Source organism: Sceloporus occidentalis, unplaced genomic scaffold (assembly GCF_023333645.1).
Source record: "Sceloporus occidentalis isolate IW3139 unplaced genomic scaffold, rSceOcc1.0.p SCAF_20, whole genome shotgun sequence".
NCBI lineage: Eukaryota > Metazoa > Chordata > Lepidosauria > Squamata > Phrynosomatidae > Sceloporus > Sceloporus occidentalis.
In genome coordinates, this window is record NW_028317000.1 from 8,602,426 (window position 1) to 8,627,823 (window position 25,398).

Below are 25,398 nucleotides of genomic sequence, written 5' to 3' on the forward strand. Positions count from 1 at the left end.
ATGTCACACAGCTCTGCTGCCACAATAAACTACAATTCCCAGGATTCCCTAGCAATGGGCCAGAGCAGTTAAAGCGGTGTCAAACTGGATTATTTCTGCAGTGCAGTCAGGGTGGCCAGAAGTCCTCCTTTTCCAGTACATGTCCTACATTTCAACCTTCAGGAGGAAGTCCAAAATGTCCTCCATTTTTAGCATCCCCCCCATTAAGGTCCAAAGCACACTGCAGAAATAATAATCCACCTTGAGACAGCTTTAACTGCCCTGGCTCAGTGCTAGGGAATTCTGGGAATGTAGTTTATTGTGGCACCAGGCTTCTCTGACAGAGAAAGCTGACACACTGCAGAAATAATCCAGTTTCACACCGCTTTAGCTGCCCTGGCTCAGTGCTAGGGAATTTTGAGAAATGTAGTTTTGAGAGACATTTAGCCTTCTCTGTCAGAGAGCTTTGGTGCTGTGCACAATGGACTACAACTCCCAGCATTCCCTAGCACTGAGCCATGGCACTTAAAGCAGTCTCAAACTGGTTTACTTCTGCAGTTTGTTTTGGACCTTAGAAACAAATGTGCCCTGAGGTCTGGGTGCGACAAGGAACCATCCTATCCCTCTATTTGCAGTTTGGACAGGAAAATAACGCACAATTAAATAATAATCATAGAATAAAATGTAGTTTATCTAATATTGCTGTGTCCCTTCAAGTCATTTCTAACATCTGGAGACCCTAAGGCAAAGCTATTATGGGGTTTTCCTGGCAAGAGTTGTTCAGAGGAGGTTTGCCATGGCCTTCCCATGGTTTTCATAACTGAGTTTGTGAGATTCGAACATGGGACCTCTCACACGCAAAGCAATGAGCTAGGGCTCCTTCCTCACACTCAGACATTGAGGCCAGAGGTTCAGATAAAAACAACAATGGTATTCTCTCAGCAAGCAGACTTAATGTTAAAACCAGAAAGACTGAGCACGTTGAGATGGCTAAAGGTCATGGGGAGGAGGAAGATGCACAGGTTTGTTTTGCTAAGGTGTCCCTCTTCAACCTTCACGCCCCACATCCATGTCCAAAGGTTGCTCTTTGGTTAGCCACGCACTCCCATTTTTGTTCAATCAGTGCTTTTTATTTGGTTTTGGACAACAGTGCAAGTCATTGTGAGGGGTTAGTGTGGGGTGGGGTGAGGATCGAGGGATAGGGGCAGCCCACTGCCATTCAAGATAGGAACACAGATTTTGAAAAACCCATACCCTATTTACCAAAAATGTGAACATGGAATAGCACAGGACATCGGGGAGGCAAGTTCAAAAGGCGACCATTACAGGATCCTATAAAGTACGGAGTGGTAATTCTGCAGCTCTCCAATTGCTGGGTGTCTGCAACTCCCATCCATTACACCCAAGTGGTGAGGGATGCTGGGAGCTGCTGTCCGGCAACCTCTGGAAGGCCCCAGCTGTAAAACGTCTGTGTCCAGTTAGTAATAAAGGGCTCAAACTGTGCGCGCATATATATATATATATAGTCCTGTAGCTTTTACAATGAGGCACATCAGAATCTGAAAATTTGTTGGATGTTCTGCCCAATTTCATATCAATACATTATTGTATTCTTGGTGGAGAATAAATCCCCAAATGTAACATTGTCTGTTGCTAAATTTCTTTCAGAGAAAGAAATGAGTTTAAGATAAAGCCGATAGCAATCGTTTTATTGTTTTTACTGCACTATTTATTCCTTTTGGATGTTGTTTTTAATTTTATATTTGAGTTTTCTATAGGCTCTGTTGGATCTGTCGATCGTAATAAATGATGATAATGACGATGATAAAGGGCTCAAACTGACTCATATTTGACACGAATCCTTATGCCAGGGAGCTGAGAAACATGCACTGAGATAGTTTAAATACAGGGTGATTTGGGCCTGGATGAAAAGAGGTCAGTTTTTGCTGGAAGAGTTGGGTTGGCATGGAGGCAAAAATTCGAGCGTGACAAGGGACTCTTCTCCATGCCCAGTGGATTGTGTTGCAACACTGCAGAGTTGTTGTTGGGTGCCTTTAGTCGTTTCCAACTTATGGCGTCCCTAACATGATATCTTCTTGGCAGGTTTCATCAGAGGAGGTTTGCCATTGCCATCCTCTGAGGCTGAGAGAGTGTGCCTTACCCAAGGTCACCCAGTGCGTTTGCATTCAAAGTAGCAGAGGGCAACAACTGAGTAGAAACCCATGGCTTCCTCAATGGAGTAGGGCATACAAGAGCTTTCCAGATTGTACAACTACAGATGGGAGGAGAATTTTGGTGGTCTTAAGACACTTGAAAAACATTACTCAATTTTTCTGAGTACCTAAAAAAAAACCCAAAAAACTGAGAACCTCGAGTACGCACCTTCAGAAATGTGTTGGGAATCCTCACCTCAGGAATCTGAACATGTACAAGACTTGCAGTATGGTGTGTTTTTGTTTTTTGTATGCACACATTTGGGCAATACATTTCTAAAACGGAAGCAACTAAAAATGAGTACATCCTTCCGCAAAAGATGCATAGGCCTGCTTTCATCCATAAAGAAAATGTGTAGTCTCTTATTCTCATGATGCTCAAAACCACTGGCCCTGGATGATGGGAACTGGCATCTTACAAAAACTGGAGGACTTCAAGGTTTACTTCCCTAGTGTGAGCCACTGGCCCTGTTAACCAGAAGCTGCTACAGTCTGGATGGGTTGAGGGTTTTGGAGGGGACATAGGGATGCATGACATGAAGGAGATGTATTCAGATGGAGACACACACAGAGATCACTGGAACACGACAAGAAGATACATGTGTTGATCACGTCTTACTTCCCTGCCATGTTTTGACAGCTGAGCCATAGCCCTCCTGCCCTCCCTCAGTCCATCTGTGAGGCGGCACTGCTTTCTTCTTGCCACTTTGGGGCCAACTTAATGCTGGCCGGAGGCTCGGCTGGGATTCTCTCTGCCGTTCTTGCGACTGTGCCCTTCACGGTTGCGGTCCTTTGTGTGTTGATGGCTGTTGTCTCGCTGTGCAAACCTGTCAAGAGGTGATATACCAAGTGTGAGCAACCCAACCTTTGGATAGCCTACACACGCCATGTTATATAAGTCAAACACACTCTACCGGTATTAATCTGCAATAAAAACCCTCCCCATTCTAAAGTGTGATAAGTGTACTTGTTCTTGAATCTCAAGAGCAGGACCCCCATGAAAGTGGGAAAAAACACAAATAAAAAAAATCACACTTTTTTAACCTAAGAAAACACTTCTCTAGGAATCTCTAGGCCCTCTAGCACAACTTTGTGGTCAACATCTGGCAGAAGCTAACAATAAAATTGCATTGGAGAAGCTGCAAATGGCTAGAGAAGTGTTCTATCTAGGAATTTCCAGGTCTTCTAGCATGACTATATGGTCAACAGAAGTTGACCAAATGTATCTGAGGAAGGAGACTTCATTCAACGAAAGCTCATGATGCCAACTTCTTTCTTTAGGTAACCTCAAAGGTGCTACAAGATCTCTCTACATACAAAAGAGAACAAGGTAATCGAATCTGCAAATAATCCAAGCCACAAAAGTCAAAGCTGCAAATGTGGAGGGCCAATTGTATAACCAAATATAAGAGTGCGAGAAGGTGCAGGAGAAATAAGCAAGATACACCAAAGAAAAATAGAAAGTGGAATGGTCACAAAAGAAAGAGAGAAAGAAAAGGGGATGGCCAAGAGAGAAAGAGGGCAAAAATGGGATGCACTGCCTGCATTTGTCTCTATTCCTACCTACTGTTAACATGTGGCCCCTGACAGATTATCCCCAAAGGAATGCAACACTGAAAGAGAGTCCTGTCTCCCTTAGGAATAATGGCAATACCATAATACATAGATAGTTATTTCGAAGATTAAGCTTAACATGCATTGAAAGAGTATACACAGGGGAAATTAATCAGCTTCTTATATGTGCTATGATATATTGGCAAGATTAAACTTCACCATTCAATAAATATTGCAATGTGTCCTCACATATAGTGGGACCTTAGTATCTGCAGGGATTTGTTGCAAACCCCTTGTGGCTACCAAAATCTATGGAGGTTCAAGTCTCATGATATGCAATGGTGTAGTATAAAATGGCAAAATCAAGGTTTGCTTTCTGAATTCTGTTTTAAAATTTTTCAAGCCATGGATGTTTGACCACCATGGATGCAGCATCTGTGGATACAGAGGGCCAACTGCATCTCCTTCCTTCCCATCAGACATTCCCCACAGCACAGATCGGATTTGCCCACTTTCCTAATCCTTTCCTTCAGGCTGATTCTTCTGAAATACCTCTTGCACCTTCTGCCCTGAACCTGCATCGTCTGTGCAGCGCTCACCTTCCGCCGGGGGATGCTCCAAGCTGCCGCAAGACCACCTCTTCAAAATTGTCTGCTTCCTCTTCACTGCCTCCCAGGAGCTCTGCAAGCTCTTCCAGGGCATCCTCAATTTCATCCAGAAAATCAACAAAGCTGAAGCGGTCATGGGCAAAGGCTCCGTCGTTCCCAAAGAAGCTGTCTAATGCAGTCACCAGGCCTCCATAGTGTTCTGCCCAGCCCAACCCAGACAGGTAGTTGTGGACCATTTTCAAGAAGGTTGCTTTCTGCACTGGTGCCAGGCCCTCCTGGCGGGCACACTCAGCAACACTGTTGCATCCTTGGGGAACTTGGTATTGGTGTTTGGCCAGAATTTCCCACAATGCACTAGGCTCGGTAGGCTTCTTGGCTTTCCGGCCACCTCGCTGGTGCTCCCCTTCCTTGGCTGGTTTAGCATCTCGCATGCCCTGGTGTTTCCTGGGACGGTGAGCCGCATCACTTGCCACCTTGTGTGCAGAACGGTGATCTTTGTGTTCCTTTCCTAGGCTGTCCTCGTGGTGACGACGCCGGTGCTCCTCCAGACCTTCGTGTCTCCTGTGCCATGCTTTCTCCTTGGCCCGTTTGGTTTTGGGGCCCTCTTTCCACAAAGGCCTGGCACCTTCCCCACCCTCTAACTCTTGGGCCAGCTTCCGCTCAATGCCACTCAGTTCTGCCCGTAAGCCTTCAGCCCCGTCACCAGGTGGAACTTTCTGGAAGATTTTTGCTACGTCGTTCCCAACTGATGTCAGCAAGGAGTGCAAACGTCGGATTTCGGCATCCTGGCGCTCAGGCTTGTGATGGTGGTGGTGATCTGGTGCAGGTCCCACTTCCGGCTGTGGCTGGGGTTTGACCTCACCAGCTTCCCCAAGGCCCTGCATCTTCTCCTGGAGAAGACGAAGTTCAGCCTGCACAGCGAGGAGCGAGGATTTCTCCCTCTGCAGGGCTTCCTTCAGTCTGGAGTTTTCGGTGGCCAAACTCTGCTGTTGGGAGGTGAACTCCAGGGCCTCCCCTTCAGTCTTGTGCAAAAGGGCCTGGAGCTCTTCCTTCTGGGCCTGAAGAGTCAAGGAGTAAAAAGGGAGATATGTTACCCCTTGGACCCAAGAGACAGGAAGAGAGACTTTCGCCCCTCTCTAGCCTCTGCCATTCAAGATCATAAAATGAGAATAAAGAATCCCCATACCAAGGGACCAAAATAAACCTTGGGACTCAGGAAGACTGTGTCTGGGCTGGGCCATTTGTGGCCCCTGTGTTGTGGGACTCCTGGTCTCCTTTCAAAAGCCCTCTGTGAACCATCAGCTTAAGCCACTGGGAAAGAGACATTTGTCTATCTCCTCATCCCACTGGATGGGGAAAAAGAGAAAGAGAAATGGGGTGGCAGAAAACAGGAAAGAAATGGAAAGGGGTGGCAGAGAGGGAGTATGGGAATAAGGGAAGCTTTGAAAGAGAGAGAGAAAAAGAGGCAAAGGGATGGCAAAGAGAGAAAGAAGGAAAGACACAGAGAGCCCGAAATGAAGTGACAGTGAGAGGGGAAGAGGGAACTGGGGTGGTTGAGAGAAGGACTGCGAGAAAGAAACCAAAGTGGGTGTTAGAGGAGGAGAGAAAAGGGATGGGACAGCAAGAAATGAAAAAGTAACAGAAAGACAGGGGGATTGCCAGAGAGAACCATTGCTAGAGGAAGGGAAGGAAGCTGGTGGCAGAGAGAAAAGGCAGAGAGACAATTGAGTTCCCTGAAAGAGAAGGAAGGTCAGAAGGGTGGTACAGAGAAAAGGGTGGCAGAAAGAAAGAGAAAAAAGAGGGGGTAGAAAGAAAGAGAGAAAAGAGGTGGCAGAGGGTGAGACACAGGAGTTTATCAGACAAGGGGAATTTGAAGTATAATCCGATGGCAATCTGAATGCAGTCATGGGGTTTAACGTTATTACGTGATAACAAATTCGGACAATGGGAAGTCAGTCCGAACGTAATCATGTGGTTTCACGTTATTGCATGATAGACTGCCACATGCACATTCGGGCAATGGCATGCTATTTTGGGGCAATGGGGAGCCATTTCGAATGCAATGCGTATTCATGTAATTGTGCGAAACTAGCGACTTTAAATGAATGCGTTCTTGCCCCATTTTCTTTTCATTCAAATTTAAGAGAAATTCCTCCCATTTGATAAACTCCATAGCCAAACAAAAAACAAAGAAATTGGTTTATTCCTAATACTGGATCAAGACAGTCCAGTATGGTCTCTTCTGACGGGCAGCACCTTTCTACGGTCCAGGTCAGAGCAAAATCTTTCCCATCATTCTTTTGCCAACTCCCCCCAAAATTCTGGTTTCCTCTAAGTGAAGAAGGTGGGCTGCTGGTCAACAAGTGTCTCCGCTAACCTGCAGCTCAGCCTGCATGAGCCGGATATCCTGATTCTCCTTGGCCAGCTTGTCCAACAAGAGCCCCATGGCATCTAGAGACTGGGTGTCCCTGGGGGGCTCCAAATGCAACGGTGAGTCCTCCTTGGCTTGCCCAGCATCAACTGGGGACTCTGAAGAGGGCCAGTCCTGCCGAGGGAAATTGCTATTGTTATTATATTTATTGATAGCCCATCTTTCTCCCAATCATACAGACACTGACCATAGAACTGCGCTGGAGGAGCTACAAAGGCCTAGTAGAGTCTTCTCTCTAGGAATCTCTAGGTCTTTCAGTGCAACTTTTAAAGTTGACCATAGAGTTGCACTGGAGGACCCTGTGATTTCTAGAGAAAACATATTCATCAAATCTGTGAATAATCAAATCCGCAAATATCAACGCCGCAAATATGGAGGGATGAGTGTACAGCTAAACAATTCACATGATACACACAGTTTAAAATACAATTAAACATCCTACAAAAATTAAAACACAGTTATTTATCAATAGATCTACAAAGCTATTAAGCAAGAAAAACAAATACAGACAGTACCTTATGAAAGGATTTTTCATGAGCAAAGGCCTGTTGAAGCTTATCCTATGGAAGGACAGCAAGGAGGGTGCCAGTCAAGGAATTCTGGAGCCAGAGAGCAGCTGCCAAGGATTTACTGAATGCCCAGGAAAGAATTTCTGTACATACATTTATAAAAGACTCACCTTCCCATCACCGCCAGGATGAAGATCATCACTGTTGGAGCTTGACCAGGTGCTCAGGGTATCCCCAGGGCCTTCAGGAGGAGAAATGAGAGAGACTGAGTTATAAGGAAAAAATTCACACGTTTCAGTCAAAACTGATTCTATCTGCCAATCGTCCCACTTTTTTACCTGCTTTTAAAATGCCCTATTTTCTTTCTTTTCCTCCTCCTAATTCCCCCCTTTGTCTTCAGCTTAAGTGCTGCAAACAGATTTCAAAGTGCAGAACTTGTTCGCACTCCATTAAGTCAGCAGAGGAAGGGGAGAGGATGGGTTGGGATCATGTCCTTCCCTGTAGACTCAGGCAAAAGCAAACTGCTGCGCTGAAAAGCTTGATGTTGCCATTTTATATAAGGGAAACAATTTTTCTATGCCATTGGATATAATGGGACTTCAGCATCCATGGATTTTGGTATCCACAGGGGGTCCTGAAACCAAACCCAAGCAGGTACCAAGGGCCCAGTGTAGGCTCCACAGGTTTTAACAAAAAGTCATTGTGACAAGGCCCTCCTTTCTAAGCCTTTAGGTTACCTTTTACCTCTCCTTTATAGAAGGCCCTTGTCAATAACAGCTGCCCAGCATCCACCATTGATACACTTTCCCTAAATGTATAAGGGCTACGGTCCCAAGTGTTTTCCTCTTATTAGTTTAATATCTTATATGTGCCTATATGTTTTAGAATTCATTCAGGCAGAGGCTCCTGTTATGACAAATAAATATTTAACTTTATTGTGAAGTCAAATGCTTTCACGCCTGGCATCCATAGTTTTTTGTGGGTTTTTCGGGCTATGTAGCCATGTTCAAGAAGAGTTTGTTCCTGATGCATTCTCTGAAGATGCCAGCCACAGATGCTGGCGAAACGTCACAAAAAAAATTCTTCTCAAACACGGCCACATAGCCTGAAAAAAACCACAACAAAATATTAACCTTATTGAATAAATTTGTCAAGGAAGTAGCTTAGGTAGAATAGTTCAAACGTGGCATGGCTACATTAACTGTTGTGGGCATTTCATAGTTTCCTCTTTACAATCTCCAATAAACTTTGAAACCAATGTTGGTGCCAGTCAGCAGTGGCATCACTGAAGGAGGGTGCAGGAGGTGCGGACTGCACCAGCTGACACCCAGAAGAGGGGTGATACCCAGTTGGGCCCCCCTCCCCCTTTGATAAAGAAGGGGTGCGAATGCACCCTTGCCAGCTGCTCCGTCCCAATTCTCCCCTTCCAGGGAGAGAGCCAGGGAACAGGGGCGCACATGGGCAAGTGGCACCCTTCCCACACTGGGTGACACCATAGTTAGTGATGCCACTGCCAAGAGGAAGACATTTCTGTTTCAAGTTGAATTGGGGAGATTATTTCCTCTCTCTTGGGAAGATGGGACACAGAACATTGAATCTAGCCTCTTTGCTTCTAGCCAGAAGGTTTCTGCACAGCAAAGTGGAGGGTGAGCCATGGCACTGCAATGTTTGAGAGGGAAGGAGAAAGCCAACTAAGTAAATACATAGAAGTTTTTGCAAGTCACAGCAGAAATGAATGAAGCCTTAGAAATGGCAGCTGCTCTGCTAGATGAGCTGAAAATCTGCACCCAGCCCTTTCCTCTTGCTTGGAGCTGAGTCCCATAAAACTGGAGAATTTGCACCCTTATCTGCCAAATGGAAGATGACCCATGAAAACTGGAGGCCCGGGGTCAGGCTCTGAGGTCTGTCAACCCTACAGCATCCTGACCCCTTGGAAGAGGCGAAGGGGAAGCAGAATAGCATTGCAGCTCCATCTCTGAACTTACTCTCATCTGTATCCAGGATGACCCCTGTAGAAAGAGGCAAAAGGTGAATAAACTGCTCAAGGAGAAATTCACCCACCTTCCCCCCATAAGGTTATTGCTCACCCAAGGCAACCAGCAAAGCCAAAGCCAGAAGGGCTAGGAAGCCAAAGAACCATTTTGTTGTGCTCCCGTCCTCATCCTGGGGGTCTTTGCCTCGATCACGGGGCGCCCCAAGAGTAACGGGAGCCACATCTTGACCTTTCCGTCTGCGCAGACCTTCAACATCATGCTCCTTGGATGCCACGTCTTCCTTGCTTGGTTCTTCCACCAGCGAGACTGGAAAGCAAAAGGAAAGAAACCAAAGTTGGAACGTAACAGGTGACTATTAATATCGTTGTCGGTAGGACCTGATGAATTACATCCAAGAGTATTAAAAGAACTAGCAAATGTAATATCAGCCTTTGTTGTCTCTTCCAACTCTACGATTCTATGATTCTATAAGATATATGTATTGATATATATAATATATATGCATTTGTATATACTGAAACTGTGAATGTGAAGATGAACAGACGTTATTTTATTTGATATTATGAGAAATAAAAAATATTAATAATAAAATAATGTTGTCAGGAACAAGTTGTTTTGGGAAAGTAATGAAGGGCAACGAAAGTCATTTTGGAATAATATACCATATATACTCGACAATAAGTCAGCCTCATGTTTAAGTCAAGGGCAAGTTTTGGGGTGAAAATTATGGATTTTGATATGACCCGTGGATAAGTTGAGGGTAAAACTTAGGGGCATTTAACAAAGGATCTAAAGGACAAAGCAAAGGTAAATGATGCTAAATTTCCCTCAGGTATAGCTGTTTGTGCCCACCCTAAAGATAAGAGTTAAAGTACAGCAATAACACTGATGCATAGATAAGTCATTCCAGGTTTTTTGCATCAATTTTTTGACTGAACTTTCTAGACGTATACATGAGTATATACAGTAATGATTCATAACAAACCCCAAGTGCTCTAGGATGGGGGTCACCTTTTATTTTATATTATTATTTTATTTATATGCCACCTGTCTCCTAAACTGGACTCAGAAAAGAGACTTTAAAAACAGAATTAAAAACATCACATCTATAAAAAAAGTTTAAAAAAATAATTAAAAACATGCTAACCCCAAAGTATAGAACCATTAAAAATATAGAATAGCTGACATCCCAATAAAAAGCCTCTCCGGGTAAAATTACATATTAAAAGTCGGCAGGCGACTTGACACAGTAGGATTTGCGTGTAACAAGTACAGATTACTCAGTCTTTTGCTCATGACTTTTCCTCAGGCATTTTGAATGGATTTCCCTGCCCCTTCAATAAATTTTTGGCTGCTTTTTGGCAACTAGTCTGGAAGCATCTTTAGATTACTCTAATTTTAGATTACTCATTTTGTCGTGGCCTTTGGCTAGTACAATAAATGTTAACTCGGCAATTTAATTCTTGGCTATCCCCATCTCTGCGTTTCAGGATATTAGCCTGGCGGAAGGGCAGGAAAGTAAGATGGTGTTGCAACCTCATCACCAAATTTATCCTTATATCCTGCTTGGGAATGTATTTTTTACATCTACCTCACAGGAGTGTTGTGAAGATAAAGTGCAGATAAGAAGAGAGCCACGTATGCTACCTTCAGATGGTTACTAGTGGAAAGGTGAGGTGCGAATGTAGCTGATATGTTGTTGTTATTGTTATGTGCCTCCAAGCCATTTTTTACTTACGGTGTAGCTAAGGTTTTTACTTATAGGGTTTTCTTGGCAAGATGCTTCAGAGGGGTTTGCCATTGCCATCCTCTGAGACAGTGTGACTTGCTCAAGGTCACCCAGTTGTTTTATTCTTGAGCGGAGAATTGAACCCTGATCTCCAGAGCCATAGTCAAACATACAGTGGGTCCTTGGTCTCCACTGGGATTTGGTTCCAGGCCCCCCCCCCCCCCCCCCCATGGATACCAAAATCTATGGGTGCTCTACAATGGCAAATAAGAATGGTGACATTTTATAAAATAGCAAAATCAAGGTTTGCTTTTTGGAATTTACATATATAATATATAATATTTTCAAGCCATGGATACGGAGAGATGGCTGTACCACATTGGCTCACAAACAAATTTAAATATAAATTGGTGGGTGAGGATGAGGAAAAGGAGAAAAATAATTATTGGTGTGATTGGCCTATTCTAGAAGTTGCACTTCAAAATGTATAAACACTGCCTTGATCTCATGTGAGGAAAGATGGAATGATGATGATAATGATGATGACGATTATGATATGAAATCACCTGCTTTGCGGCTTAAGGTGGTGCCTTGTGGGACAGGAGCAGACCGTTCCTCAGCATGATGGGCACTGGTTTCCTTGGCATGCAGCAATGATGAGGGGATGGGATCGGAGGTCTTGGCTACGCTGGGGGTCTCTTCAGCACTGGCATCCAATGCCACCTCAGGCCCCTGGATCGAAACAGAGATGGCTGTACATTTTTCATTTGTTTTCAGTTACTTTTTTTTTTAAATAAATGACCCACATTTCTAGCATTGCAGAGTGAGAGAAACTATAAATCATTCACACCGAGAAGAACTCTTCTTTTTCCTGTGTTTGCACTCCCTTGGTATCTTTGCCAGCCCCTTTTTGCTGGATGCTGTAGTGGTGGTGATGTGCCTTCAAGTCAATCAATCAATCAATCAATCAATCAATCAATCAATTTTATTTACGGTCTTTGACCAAAATTTCTCATTAATATATTAGTATTAACCAGAAAAACCAACATACAAATATACCTAAGTAAAATCAGCTAAAATGCAAATGTGCATGAAGATAGGGAGCACCCCACACACCAGGATGCAGGAGGTGTAGCTAATACCCCAGAGCACAAGATCAAAATTTAAAATGACCTGAATAAACTGGAAAGCTGGGTCAAAGCTAACAAAATTATATTGAACACAGAAAAATGTAAGGTACGGCACTTAGGGCAGAAAAACGAAATGCATAGATACAGGATGGGGGAACAACTGGCTTAACAAGAAGACTACATGTTAAAGGGATCTAGGGGTCCTAGTAAAACACAACTTGAACATGAGTCAACAGTGCGATGCAGCAGTTAAAAAGGCCAATGCGATTTTAGGCTGCATTAATAGAAGTATAGTGTCTAGATCAAGGGAAGTCATAGTGCCACTCTATTCTGCTTTGGTCAGGCCCCACTTGGGATATTGTGTCCAATTCTGGGCACCACAATTTAGAAAGGATGTGGAGAAACTGGAGAGTGTCCAAAGGAGAGCAACTAAAATGGTGAAGGGTCTGGAAACTATGAAATCTATGAGGAACGACTTAGGGAGCTGGATATGTTGAGCCTGGAGAAGAGAAGGTTAAGAGGTGATACGATAGCCCTGTTTAAATACTTGAAGGGATGTCATATTGAGGATGGAACAAGCTTGTTTTCTGCTGCTCCAGAGAACGGGACCCAGAACAATGGATGCAAGCTCCAGGAAAAGAGAGCCCACCTCAACATTAGGAAGATCTTCCTGACAGTAAGGGCTGTTTGACAGTGGAACAAACTCCCTTGGAGTGTAATGGAGGTCTTCAAACAGAGGCTGGATGGCCATCTGTCAGGGATGCTCTGATTGAGAGATCCTGCATGGCAGAATGGGGTTGGACTGGATGGCCCTTGGGGTCTCTTCCAACCCTAGGATTCTACGATTCTATGGCCATGGGACACATTTTGCCATCCCTTTTGTAAGCAGAATGTGGGTCTGTGCTTATTGCAATTTTAACTTTCAATAATCTTCTCTAAATGACCCCCCATGAAGTTTTTGAAGTAACAAGTAAAGGTCATACATGACTAAAATCCACAGGATTAACATAATTGACATTTGAAAGAAAGTTAATAAAACAAAGAATCTTGGTCCTCAGTCCTGAAAACAGTAACAGGCAACAGATGTATTTTAATATGAAAATAAAAATTTGCATTAACTTTTTTGGGTCTGTCAATGGCTAACAGTGGAGAAGAAGTCCATGCAGCTTGCTTAACCTGAAAAAGTGTTGTCTTTTTTTAAATAAAGGTTTTAAAGTTCTCATATAAAAAACACAAATTAACACAAACTTAACAAACAATACATAAAATTACACATGCACATAATAAAATTACACAGCCACGAACAATACAACAATAAAACTATACATTAAACAATACATTACCCACAAAACTAACATTAATTCTAAAAAGACGACTTCCAAAATCAAAAATGTTGGTTATATTTTCCTATCATCAATACTCCCTTTGATAAAAAATAAGCAGATTTATTTTCGTGTAACTGTCATCATGTCTAATTTAACTATCTTCCTTCTTTCTTCAGCTAAACCAATAAATAGATTGGGAAATCTTTATCTAGGATCTAATAAATCTAATGTATATCCTTCCAGATCCCAATCTAAAAATTAATTGAATTATCATTGTCCGGTTAATCATGGAAACATGAAAAAAATAGTAACTAAAGGATTCAACTTCAAATAAAAATAGCTTCGTAATATATAGTTAAATTTGACAATACTCTAGGAATTGAAGTCCGCCAATTCATAAGGAATCAAAGTTCATCTGCTTTCATTTCCGTTTCCAGAGCTTTCTCAAAGCTTCCAAAACCAGAGTCCAATCTTCAGTAAATTCCTCTAGTGAATTCATTTTAATCAGAAAAAGTGTTGTCTTAAAGTAACATCTGTGTTGGCACTTGGCAAAGTTAACTGTTTGGCAAGGTGATTAGAATTCTCTACTAGCTCCATTGCCTGCCTATGGAGAATTCTAAGTACTTCAGCAAGCTACAACTCACAGGGATCTGCAGGATGCTGCCATGATATTTAAACTGGTACAACCATGTGGTGCAGACATACTCCGAACCCAAAAGGAACAACAGTTTGACGCCGGAAAATCACCAAAGATGAACAAAGCTTTTAACACTCTACCTTCCATTTGGATTCCTCTGGCTCAAGGTGGTTGTCATGGGCCTCACTCTCACCAATGGAGGCTGAGGATAATGAAGGAAAAGTGGGATCAGGAGAGAGAAACTGGGACATTTTAAAAGCAGCTGAAAAAACGGGACGATGGAGGGTTAACTGGGACCATCCTTGCCAAACTGGGACAGCTGCAAGGTATGCATTGGAGCACTTCGAAACTCAGGAGCTTATCGCTTGGCTATTAAAACCACCTTACCTCTATCTGGATTTTAAAATGTTAGTTTTAGTCTTATACTGTTTAATCTTGTTTTAAGGGGGGTACTATGGATATATGGATATATTTTAGCCTGTTGTACGCCACTTTGATTGCTTGGCAAAAAGCAGGATAAATTTTTTTATTTATTTTGTTATTAATTTGGGCGGCATCCTGATCTTATCAGAAGGTTTTGCCACTGAATTTGCTGCCCGAATACAGCCTGGGTCCATCCCTGCTTCCAGGGGCACTCCAGTCGTTTCAGATCCAGGAGTTATCTGACTTCAGAAAATGGCTAGCGGAGCGCTCCTGGAAGCAGGGATAGACCTGGGTTGTATTCAGGCGGCAAATTCGGCAGCAAAAACCTTCTGATAAGATCAGAATGCCACCCAAATTAAGCTTTAAACCGGATAGAGGTGAGCCGGTTTTAATAACCAAGCGATAAGCTCCACAATGTAGGTGCCAAAAGAATAGGGGGTAATGTGAACACAGCAAATATCAGAGTTTGAGGCATGAACCATTTTCAGTGTCTCACACTCTGTTGTGCTAGAAATCAGGGGACTGAAGGGCAATGTAATTGGAGGTAGGGGAGGCTTCTTGTTGGAGGGCAATGTCTTCATTCCCACCCATCCCCCAACAGTGGCACCCCTGGCATGTGGAGTGGAGAGGGTGCCATCTTGCCTTGACACTAGGCTCAGGCAAATGCAAACTGCCGCAGCCTCTCCTAGCTTGTGTCTTCATCATTAATAACCTTTTGCCATCTTGATCATATTCTGATGCAGCTTGGCTACAAAAGGGAAACCAGGATGGTGCATGGGCTACTTGAAATGAATATCTGATAACTATCTGTATTGGACCTGCAAAGTCAAAAGACCTTGCATGATTTATATTATTTTTGTTAATAGAATAAATCTTTCCTTTAAAAGTATCTGCTATTCCTACACTTCTTTACACGTGCCTTAGTTCGGTTATCGCTTGCTTAGAGTAGAAAGGAAAGGGAACTATAAATCCTTAACAAGTCCCAGTGTGTGTTAAGGAAAGGTCATTACAAATTCACTGGGTGGTGGCAGCGTGATTCAAAGTTGTCCAAGAGTCTCATTCAACTTCGCAGGGAGTGTGAACCGGAACAGGAGATTCGGAGAAAAAAAAAGGCTCTGCTGGGACTAAGTGCCAAGACAGGGCCGCTGTTTGGGTTGCTTGGACCACAGAGATCATCACGTGCAACCAATACATGCAGTGGTCTATGGCAGAAGTGGGAAAGTGCAGACCAAGGGCATCATGTGGCCACCAAACCCCACCTCTCTGGCCCCTAAAGATGCCTAGAGGTCTCCCGAACCCATTTGTTTTTAGTGGGGTGATTTTTCAGACCATCTTCACCCCAAAATGACCCTAAATGCAAGAAGCCTCCTGCTGCAAATGCAGCAATGTTGTTATCTCATAAAGCCCTTTATGCGTGAAAAGATGGCTGAAAACAGAAATTGGAAGTGATGTGGTATCTTTTCTGATGCACTGTTAATATTTAGTGCTTCTGGCCCACAGGGGTGAACATGGCCTTTTATGCAGCTGCCTTCCTCTGGGAGAAGGAAAGGGCAGAGTTAAGGGGAAAGACATGGATGAAGTCTTCATCTGTCACCACCTACCCTGCTGGATCTCCTTTGACAACTCCGTTTCCGCCTTCGTTTCTTCTGGCACTTCTGAGCCAATGTCTTCCACAGGAAGAGCCTGAAAGGACAGAAGGGGTCAAACAAGAGCAACAATGGCTATCATGGTTATGGTTGATGGGATATGCAGTCCCACACCAGCTGGAGCATCACCCCACTGAAGAAAATACTGAAAGAAAAGGAGCAAGGTCCAATGCAATTGCAATTATCATCCTATTCAACTCAGTGCTTGCTCAGGATCATGAGCACAGGACCCTCCATTTGTTTTATCCCGGAGGCCTTTGTTATGTGCTTTGCAAGCATAAGGCACCAGATTCAATCCATCACATCTCTAGGAAAGGCCAGGTCCAGGTGGCAAGATGAAGGCATTATTTAACTTAATTATATTTTATGTGATTTTATATATAGAGGTTTTAATTGTTTGAATGTTATAATAATTTTATAGGTTTTAGCTGTGAGCCGCCTTGGGTCCCTTCGGGGAGAAAGGCGGGCTATAAATGAAATGAATAAATATAAGGCAGAACTCAGCATGCCCTTTTTATGGCGGCCCAATGCAAATGTGGGCTATGGCTGCTGTGTCTTTAACAATCATGTGGTAGCAGCTGGTGCTCCCTCTTCCACTCAAAGATGTAGGAGTCCCTGTCCCTTCTGGATAAAGCAGGGAGGAGACAAGCCACATGGGCCACCTTGAGCTCACCAAAAGTATAGAATCATAGAACTGGAAGAGACCCCAAGGGACATCCAGTCCAATCCCATTCTGCCATGCAGGAAATCCAATCAAAGCATCTCCGACAGATTGCCATCCAGCCTCTGTTTAAAGACCTCCACCACTCTCTGAGGGAGTGTGTTCCACTGTTGAACAGCCCTTACTGTCAGGAAGGTCCTCCTAATGTTGAGATAGAATCTCTTGCTTTGTAGCTTGCATTGATTGCATTGTAGCTTGCATTGATGGAGCAGTAGAAAACAAGCTTGCTCCTTCCTCAATATGGCAACCCTTCAAATACTTAAACAGGGCTATCATATCACCTCTTAACTTTTTGTTCTCCAGGCTAAACATATCTAAGTCACTCCTCATAGGACATGGTTTCTATACCCTTCAAAGGTATGGAAGTTCATTCATAAATAGTTATATTCCTTCACAACTGTCAAGCTTTCCCCATGTCCTCTTCCCCCATCCACCTCATTTTGGTATTGGTTCCCAGATCCATTCCTTACCTCAGACCCAGCAATCACCCAGCTGTTGTTATCCGACTCCCGAGAGTCTGAATTGTCAGCCATGGATGCTCATTCCCTGGTGATGCCCAGATATCCACCTGCAGATGATAAATTCAAGAAATAGAATCATAGAACCGCAGAGTTGGAAGAGACCCCAAGGGCCATCCAGCCACAGCATTGAACCGTGTCAATTAAAGTGGTGTCAATCAGATTATTTCTGCAGTGTGGATGCAACCTGAGATCAAGTATCCTTCCTTGCTGTCTGCTTAGTGCCCATCCTTGGCCCATAAAAACAGTGGACAAAGCAAGGTTTTGTTTGCCACTTCAGAAACAAATGCAGGTGTTGGATTTGCAATGCTAGAATTTGACTGGCAAATCAATTTTCAGCATGGGAACAAAGGCAAAGAGACGTAATAAGACACCTGAATTTTACTTCCTCAATAGACTTTGGTAGCAACAGTATCTTTCAATGAGTTCTCCAATCTGCAAAGCACTGGCCCCAGAAAGGAAGCTCTGGCCCTCAAGTTTCCTTAGGCCCCCATTCCCAAAAAAAGCGGCTTATATTGCTGCGATTCTGACTCACTGAATTGCCTAGCATGTTATTTGTAAAAATTACGACTTATCGTCAAAAAGTATTCATTTATGGCTTTTCTGCTGACTGCAGAAATAATCCAGGTTGGCACCACTTTAATGGCCATGGCTGAATGCTATGGGATTCTGGGATTTGTAGTGGCACCAGAGCTTTCTGACAGGGAAAGCTAAATATCTCGCAAAGCTACAACTCCCAGAATTCCAAAGCAGTGAGCCAGGACACTTAATGTAGTGTCAACATGGATTGTTTTTTTTTATATTTTCAAACCGTGGATGGTTGAATCCGTGTATAAAGAATCTGAGGATACAGAAGACGGACCTTATCAAATATAGTTTTAAACTTTTAGAACGATTGTCATTATATATCATTTTAAAATGATTTTAATTGTAAGTCACCCAGAGATCTTCAGATGCAAGGTGGGATATAAATACCCTTGTCCCTCCATATTCACTAGGGTTAGGGGCAAAAGACCCCAGTAAATATGGAAAAACCACAAATAACAAAATCACCATGTTTTTACTTGAGAGGACACCTCTTTAGGAATCTCTGGTCCTCCAGGGAAACTCTGTGGTCAACGTCCGACAGACACTGACCATAGAACTGCCCTGGAGGAGATACAAAGTCCTAGTAGAGTATTCTCTCTAGGGATCTCTAGGTCTTTCAGGGCAGCTCTGTGGTCAACGTCCGACAGACACTGACCATAGAACTACGCTGGAAGAGATACAAAGTCCTAGTAGAGTATTCTCTCTAGGGATCTCTAGGTTTTTCAGGGCAGCTCTGTGGTCAACGTCCGACAGACACTGACCATAGAACTGCCCTGGAGGAGATACAAAGTCCTAGTAGAGTATTCTCTCTAGGGATCTCTAGGTCTTTCAGGGCAGCTCTGTGGTCAACGTCCGACAGACACTGACCATAGAACTACGCTGGAAGAGATACAAAGTCCTAGTAGAGTATTCTCTCTAGGGATCTCTAGTTTTTTCAGGGCAACTCTGTGGTCAACGTCCGACAGACACTGACCATAGAACTGCCCTGGAGGAGATACAAAGTCCTAGTAGAGTATTCTCTCTAGGGATCTCTAGGTCTTTCAGGGCAGCTCTGTGGTCAACATCCGACAGACACTGACCATAGAACTACGCTGGAAGAGATACAAAGTCCTAGTAGAGTATTCTCTCTAGGGATCTCTAGGTTTTTCAGGGCAACTCTGTGGTCAACGTCCGCCAGACACTGACCATAGAACTGCACTGGAGGAGCTACAAAGGCCTAGTAGAGTCTTCTCTCTAGGAACCTCTAGATCTTTCAGTGCAACTTTTAGTTAAAGTTGACCACAGAGTTGCACTGGAGGACCTAGATATTCCTAGAGAGAACATATTAATCAAATCCGCAAATAGGGAGGGATGAATGTATGTTAATATGCAAATAAATAGATTACATAGTTACACTAGGACTGGCTAAAGTAAAATCCTGCTTTTCCCCTTCTCAAGCTTTATTGCATTGTTTAATGCAGAGACACTGCTGCAACCCAGCACTGAAGATATTTGTTTCTCCAGCCCTCCTTCACCTTCCTCCCAATGCTGATGCTGCTAAAAACCTCCAGGTAGACAGAGGAAAAGGAGGAAGAGCACAGGGCTAGATAAACATTAAAAGACTTTGCCAAAAGGAGGTTTGTTGACAGAGTTTTTGTTAAACGGGGCATGCGTGTACATAATTATAGTGCTATATTCCAGTTTTTAACTGCCATGGCAACATCCTTTGGCATCCAGGAATGTGTAGTTTGTTGAAGCACTAGAGCTCTCTGGGACAGAATTCAAAATCTCTGTCCCTAAACTACAAATCCCAGGATTGTATAGGCGGAGACCACAACGTTTAAAGCAGAATCATAGCGCTATAACTATGTAATGTGACAAATTTTATCCCGGCTCCAAGGTTCCAGTCTTCATGCGTCTCTCTAAAATGGCCATGTTGTCATATTTCTCAAACAGATATCTCCTGCCTTTGTTTCCTGAGTATAAAAAAAGAACTACCGGAAAACCAGCAAAGAAAGGAATTATAAATTGCAGGGTTTTTATTTTATTGCTTGGTGCCAAAAACAGGTGAGAAAAGAAACAGAACAGACAGCAAATGAGAGACAGGGAGAGACCATCCCAGAGGGCCTCTGCTACTGATATCCACACAAAACGTAATAATAAAACATACATAACTAAATGTGTATGACAAAATACATCAAACAATAGCTAATACTTAAAAAACAGAACATAAAAACAGAAACCTGACTTCCTTTCCAGTAGGTCATACCTTTAAAGTGATCGAATTGTCTAACCTCTTTGCAAATAATAATTGTCCGATTCTATTCTTAAGAGGTAGAATTCAAAGATACAGCCCTGTTAGTCTGTATGCAGAATCAATATGCAAAGAGAACTTGTAGTGCCTTTGAGACTCACCAAAGGAAAGAAGTTGGCAGCTGGAGCTTTCATAAAAGCATCTGAGGGAGGAGACTGAAGCCTAGGAAAGCTCATGCTGCCAACTTCTTTCTTTCAGTGAGTCTCAAAGACACTACAAGATCTCTCTACATACTGATTCTGCAGACTATTATTATTATTATTAACCTTTATTTATAAAGTGCTGTAAATTTACTAACAGGTCTATATCTTTGAATTCGTAGTCTCACAGGTGCTACAAAACCTCTCTACATACTGGTTCTACAGACTAACACGGCTATATCTACCACTATGGAAAGCGCTCCACCAAAAGCATCTGCGGAAGCAGACTGAAGTCTAGGAAAGCTCATGCTGCCAACCTGTTTCTTTCAGTGAATCTCAAAGGTGCTACAAGATCTCTCGCATACCTATGGGGTATATATGTCTGTCCCTGGTTCCACTCCACCGAAAGCATCTGAGGAAGTAGACTGAAGTCTGCAAAAGATCATGCTGCCAACTTCTTTCTTTCAGTGCCTCTGAAAGGTCCTGCAAGATCTCTACTCTTAAGACTTAGATTTTAACCTTAAAATTAGATATGGGAAACCTTTCTAATTGCTTTCTTTTCCTCCTTCATATTGGTAACCGTTGTACAAGTTTTTGTTTATTTCCATAGTTATAATTTCCCCCCATCTATCTATGCAGTTGACAATTTTCCAGCTACCTTGCTTCTCTGTTTTCTAGAGGGCCTCTGTTTCAACGCAGGAAGGGAGAGAGCTCTTTTTCAAGGCTTCTTGTCCCAGTGCTATTCTTGCTGGAGAGAGAATGCCGAGAATCCAAATTATGCCCGTCTTCCAAAAGTGGTCGGATGACCCGGCTCTTAGAAAGCTGCAGCCGGTCTAAACGTGTCAAGAGAGAGAACCGGGGAAATGGAGAAAGATGGGACTGGCACCAGGGCAGACTAGAGGTCGGTCGGAGAAGGCATCCCAGCAGTGGGCACCCTAGACTTCCATAAAAAGCCCCCCAACCCTCAATTCATGCCAAGAATTCATGCCAAACATCCCCCCTTCCCTTGACAGAACAGCTGCCAGTGACTTTAGGGAAAAGCAGGTTGGTATTTATAGCTCCTTTTTAAATATCTTTTAGCAGGTGGCAACTGCTTCACAGGCAAGCTTTGAAATGGCTCTGGAGATGGACAGACCCAACCAGTCGGCCCTTGCTATTCCCATCCCCATTTACTCCTTCCAAAATTGAAAGGGGGGGGGGGATTGAAAGAGGGGGATGCAAAATCCCCCCCCCCTTTCAATTTTGGAAGGAGTAAATGGGGATGGGAATATCAAGGGCCGACTGGTTGGATCTGTCCATCTTTCAATGTTGCTTTATTCCCTGCTGCTAGGCTCCTAGGATTCCCTTGTTTTGTGTGTGTGCAAAGCTTTGAAAAACTTCCATTTTTGGACAACTCGCAACCTCCCCTGAAGGCAGCATGGCCAATGCATTCTTTTCTTTTTCTTTGTACATTATTTATTTTATTTTGGAAAACGGCAGACGGTACAAATACCAGTCCAGGCTGAGCTCTGAAGCAGGCGGACTCGAAAGCTGACTTTTATCTAAAGGCGACAGGCCCAGCAGAAATGTATTTCCGGGGGCTGTGGGTTGGCTGTGCGCCCTTCTCTTGCAGCAAACAAAGAACCACAAGCCTTATGACCCCATGAAGAGGAACACACTTTTTTTCCACAGGTGACTGCAAACAGAAACCACGTCCTGCAAAAATCCATTCATCCCTCGGTTGTCGGAGCTGTTTCATTCAAGGTTTTGGGCACGTCTTTAGGATGGGAGGTTGGAAATGAAATACAGCTGCCCTTCACATTTGTGGCTATGACTTTTATGGATTTTATTATTTGTAGATTTGATTAATATGTTCTCTCTAGGTCCTCCAATGCAACTCTGCTGGAATCTGACCATAGAGTTGCGCCACGGGAAGATTTGGAGATTACTAGAGAGAACACTTCTCCAGGCATCTGTAGGTTCTCCAGCATGATTCTATGGTCAGCTTCTGACAGATGTTGACCACAGAGTTGCGCTGGAGGACCTGGAGATTCCTAGAGAGGTGTTCTCTCTGGTAAAAATATATAATGTTTTTTATTTTCATTTTTTCCACTTTCATGGGGGTCCTGTGCCCCTAACCCCAGTCAAGGTGGAGGGTCATCTGTATATAAAACACAGATATTTAGCAGGTGGGACAAATCTCAACCTCTTCCTACAATGCACACACATGCTCTCAACCTTTTTCTGCCATGCTCCTCACACTACTTTCATTTACTGGTGCAACCACTACTTCTCCCCCTCTTCTTTCTTGCACACAAAGAGGCTTTGGTGTTGTGGCTTGCATCGGAGATGGGTTCCCTTGGCATTCGGCAAGAAACTGCTCAGCTCTCATCTGAGTGGCATTGCTGGATGCCATAGCAACCTTGGCTGAGATGCCCTTAATAGGCAATAGCCCAGTGGACAGGCCCCAATCCTTGGCAGCACTAGTTGCAGGCAGGAAAAAGTTGCTTTTGGAGGAACTACAGTTCCCAGTATTTTCCAGGCAGTGATGGTGGGAGTCATAGTTCCTTCAAAGGACCCTTTCCCCAGCTCCAGCCATAGATTCGAACATCCAATGTAGCTGGGGATGGAAATGAGTGCACTCCACACAAACGCATATACAACGTGACTGATGTATGTCCCCTAGTTTTCATAGAATCCTAGAGCTGGAAGAGACCCCAAGGGCCATCCAGTCCAACCCCATTCTGCTATGTAGGAACACAGAATCAAAGCACCCTAACAGAGGTTTAAACAGCCTCTGTTTAAAAACCTCCGAAGAAGGAGACTCTGCCATTCTCCACTCTTCAATGGCTCTGTAATTGCACTGTAATGGAAGAAATGGGGAGCCACTGGATACCATAACCAATGAAAAATACAGCAACTCCATCGTATCTCGCAGGGAGGGGAGAACTTAGATTGTCAAGATCTCCGTCCTTTTTCACTAGGAGAATCCCTTTGTCCATTTGTTGGCTCTGGGAACAAAATAATGCCGTGGGAAAAGGCACAGAATTGGGGAGTTTATTTTCAGTACTACAACTAGAGTTTGAATAGGTCCTTTTACACACACATCTCCTCCTGTTTCCCCCAACTCCTAATCTTTCTTCCTTTTCAACATAATTTAGAAGGTGAAAAGCCTTTCCCTCCATTTATTCTTCTTTATTTTTCACCAGTCATTGGCATCCAAAAATCATGACCGATCTCTCCCATTTAAATCCTGCATCAATTTTCTATTAGATCCTAATCTATTGGCCATTCCTCTCTCAGATCTTTGGTCACGTCTTCCCCAGATGTCAGTGAAGGTTACATGACTTCTGAAGATCTATCAGCTCTGAGTGCAAATTCTGCCTCTGCAGTTAACTCACCTAAAGTTTTTAATCCCTGGCCCTCCTGATGTTTTGGACTTCAACTTCCCAAATCTCCAGCCATCAGCCATGCTAGCTGGGAGTTAAAGTCCAAAACATCTGGGTGACTAAAAGTAGAAAACCATTGTTGTAGCTTACCTTTAGCCTTAGATCCCTATCTGTGGTATAAGGAAGGCCTACCTTGCGGGATTGCTGTAAGGCGTACTCATGCTTAGAGGTGTGGCAAGCAAAATATCAGCCAAGAATAATAAAAAATGGGGGAAGGAATGAGGGAAATAATGGTGATAATTATGAGATAGTTCTTAGTTTTAGGCAATAATCTGATACACACAAACTTGGAAGCAGGTCCCACTCAATTCAATAGTGCTTACTGTTGACAAGACACAAACAAACATATGCTGTTACTGAAATGATGAACCTGACGCATCCAAAGGAGATGTATAAATGCTTCTTATTATAAGCAAGGAAATACATGACGAATCACCCAGGATCTTTCCCTTGCCATCTGTGTTTAGGGTTGAAGAGAAGACAATTTGTTTACAAGATTTATTGTTATGATTCCCCCCCCTCCCGGTCACAAACTGCTCACCCATGATCAAAAATATACCCCACTTTCCAAGTATTTCCATACAACCCCCCCCCCCAAAAAAAAAACTCAACGCCAGAAGTACCAGAATGGGGCATCAGTCTAGGGCTGGATGTTGAGTATCTCACTGCCTGCATGGGGATGGAGAGAGTCAGCCTGAATTGTTCTTTCTGCCTTTCTGATCCCAAAGGAAAATAACTTTCCAGTTTGGCTGTGGAAATCCATTGGCTTACCAAGTCACAGTCTCTCAGCCTCAAAGGATGGCAAGGGCAAACCCCCTCGGAAGAAACTTGCCAAGAAAATCCCATGACAGGTTCACCGCCTTTGGGTCACCATAAGTCAGAAATGACTTGAAGGCACACAACAACAACAACAACAACAACAACAACAACAACAACATGAAGTACTACTACTACTGCTGCTACTACTACTTAAAAGTCAAGACCCAAACACCCCTTAACAATCCTAAGCTAGGAGAGAGGGAAGGTCTCAGGTGGGAGAGGTGATGCTGGGAGTGTTGCCAAGGCAACCCTGCATCCTCACCCATCAAAGACTACATCTGCTGGACCACACTCGGTAGGAAATGCTTTCCTGAGATGGGAAGGCATCATAAACCCCACATTTGTGGGCTTCCTTGCCCAGGTGGCCCCCAATTCCCACTCCATGGTCCTTTCCCCCCAACTCATCCTTACCTCGAAGGCCCAGCTGCCCCAGATCTGGATTTGGAGACTTTCAGAGTGGAGCAAGGAGAGGATGGCTCTGGACTCTTCTTCCACTTGGCAACTTTTGCATCTGAAACTTCGTAGCTGAGGAGGAGAGAAAGGGGGGGCGGGACAAGGGGAGCCAGAGGGCCAATGGCAAGAGAGTGTTTGGCCATCTCAACCAATGAATGCAAAGCTGCTCTGCAGGCGGTGCCAGGAGGAAGAGGGATGTGGGTGAGACCTTGCAAGGGGTGGTGGGTGGGCAGGAGGAGGTTTGGGGGAAAGTGGGGGTC

The 25,398-nt window shown here is 43.7% G+C and overlaps 1 protein-coding gene across 2 annotated transcripts; it reads right to left on the minus strand.

Annotated features, from left to right (window-relative positions):
* Positions 1 to 1,087: 1,087 nt before the first annotated feature.
* On the minus strand, positions 1,088 to 25,182 carry PBXIP1 (PBX homeobox interacting protein 1). 2 transcript variants are annotated; one of them, XM_089483790.1, is made up of 11 exons: positions 25,097 to 25,182; positions 17,370 to 17,467; positions 16,134 to 16,215; positions 14,250 to 14,311; positions 11,584 to 11,749; positions 9,382 to 9,594; positions 9,280 to 9,303; positions 7,465 to 7,535; positions 6,732 to 6,899; positions 4,346 to 5,412; positions 1,088 to 3,019 (listed from the first exon to the last, which is right to left on the minus strand). In XM_089483790.1, exons 2-11 carry the CDS (start codon positions 17,430 to 17,432, stop codon positions 2,911 to 2,913), a joined length of 2,025 nt encoding a protein of 674 aa, XP_089339916.1. In that variant the 5' UTR covers positions 17,433 to 17,467; positions 25,097 to 25,182; the 3' UTR covers positions 1,088 to 2,910. The 2 variants fall into 2 exon arrangements, with proteins under 2 accessions (XP_089339916.1, XP_089339917.1); XM_089483791.1 differs by lacking the exon at positions 9,280 to 9,303.
* Positions 25,183 to 25,398: the final 216 nt, after the last annotated feature.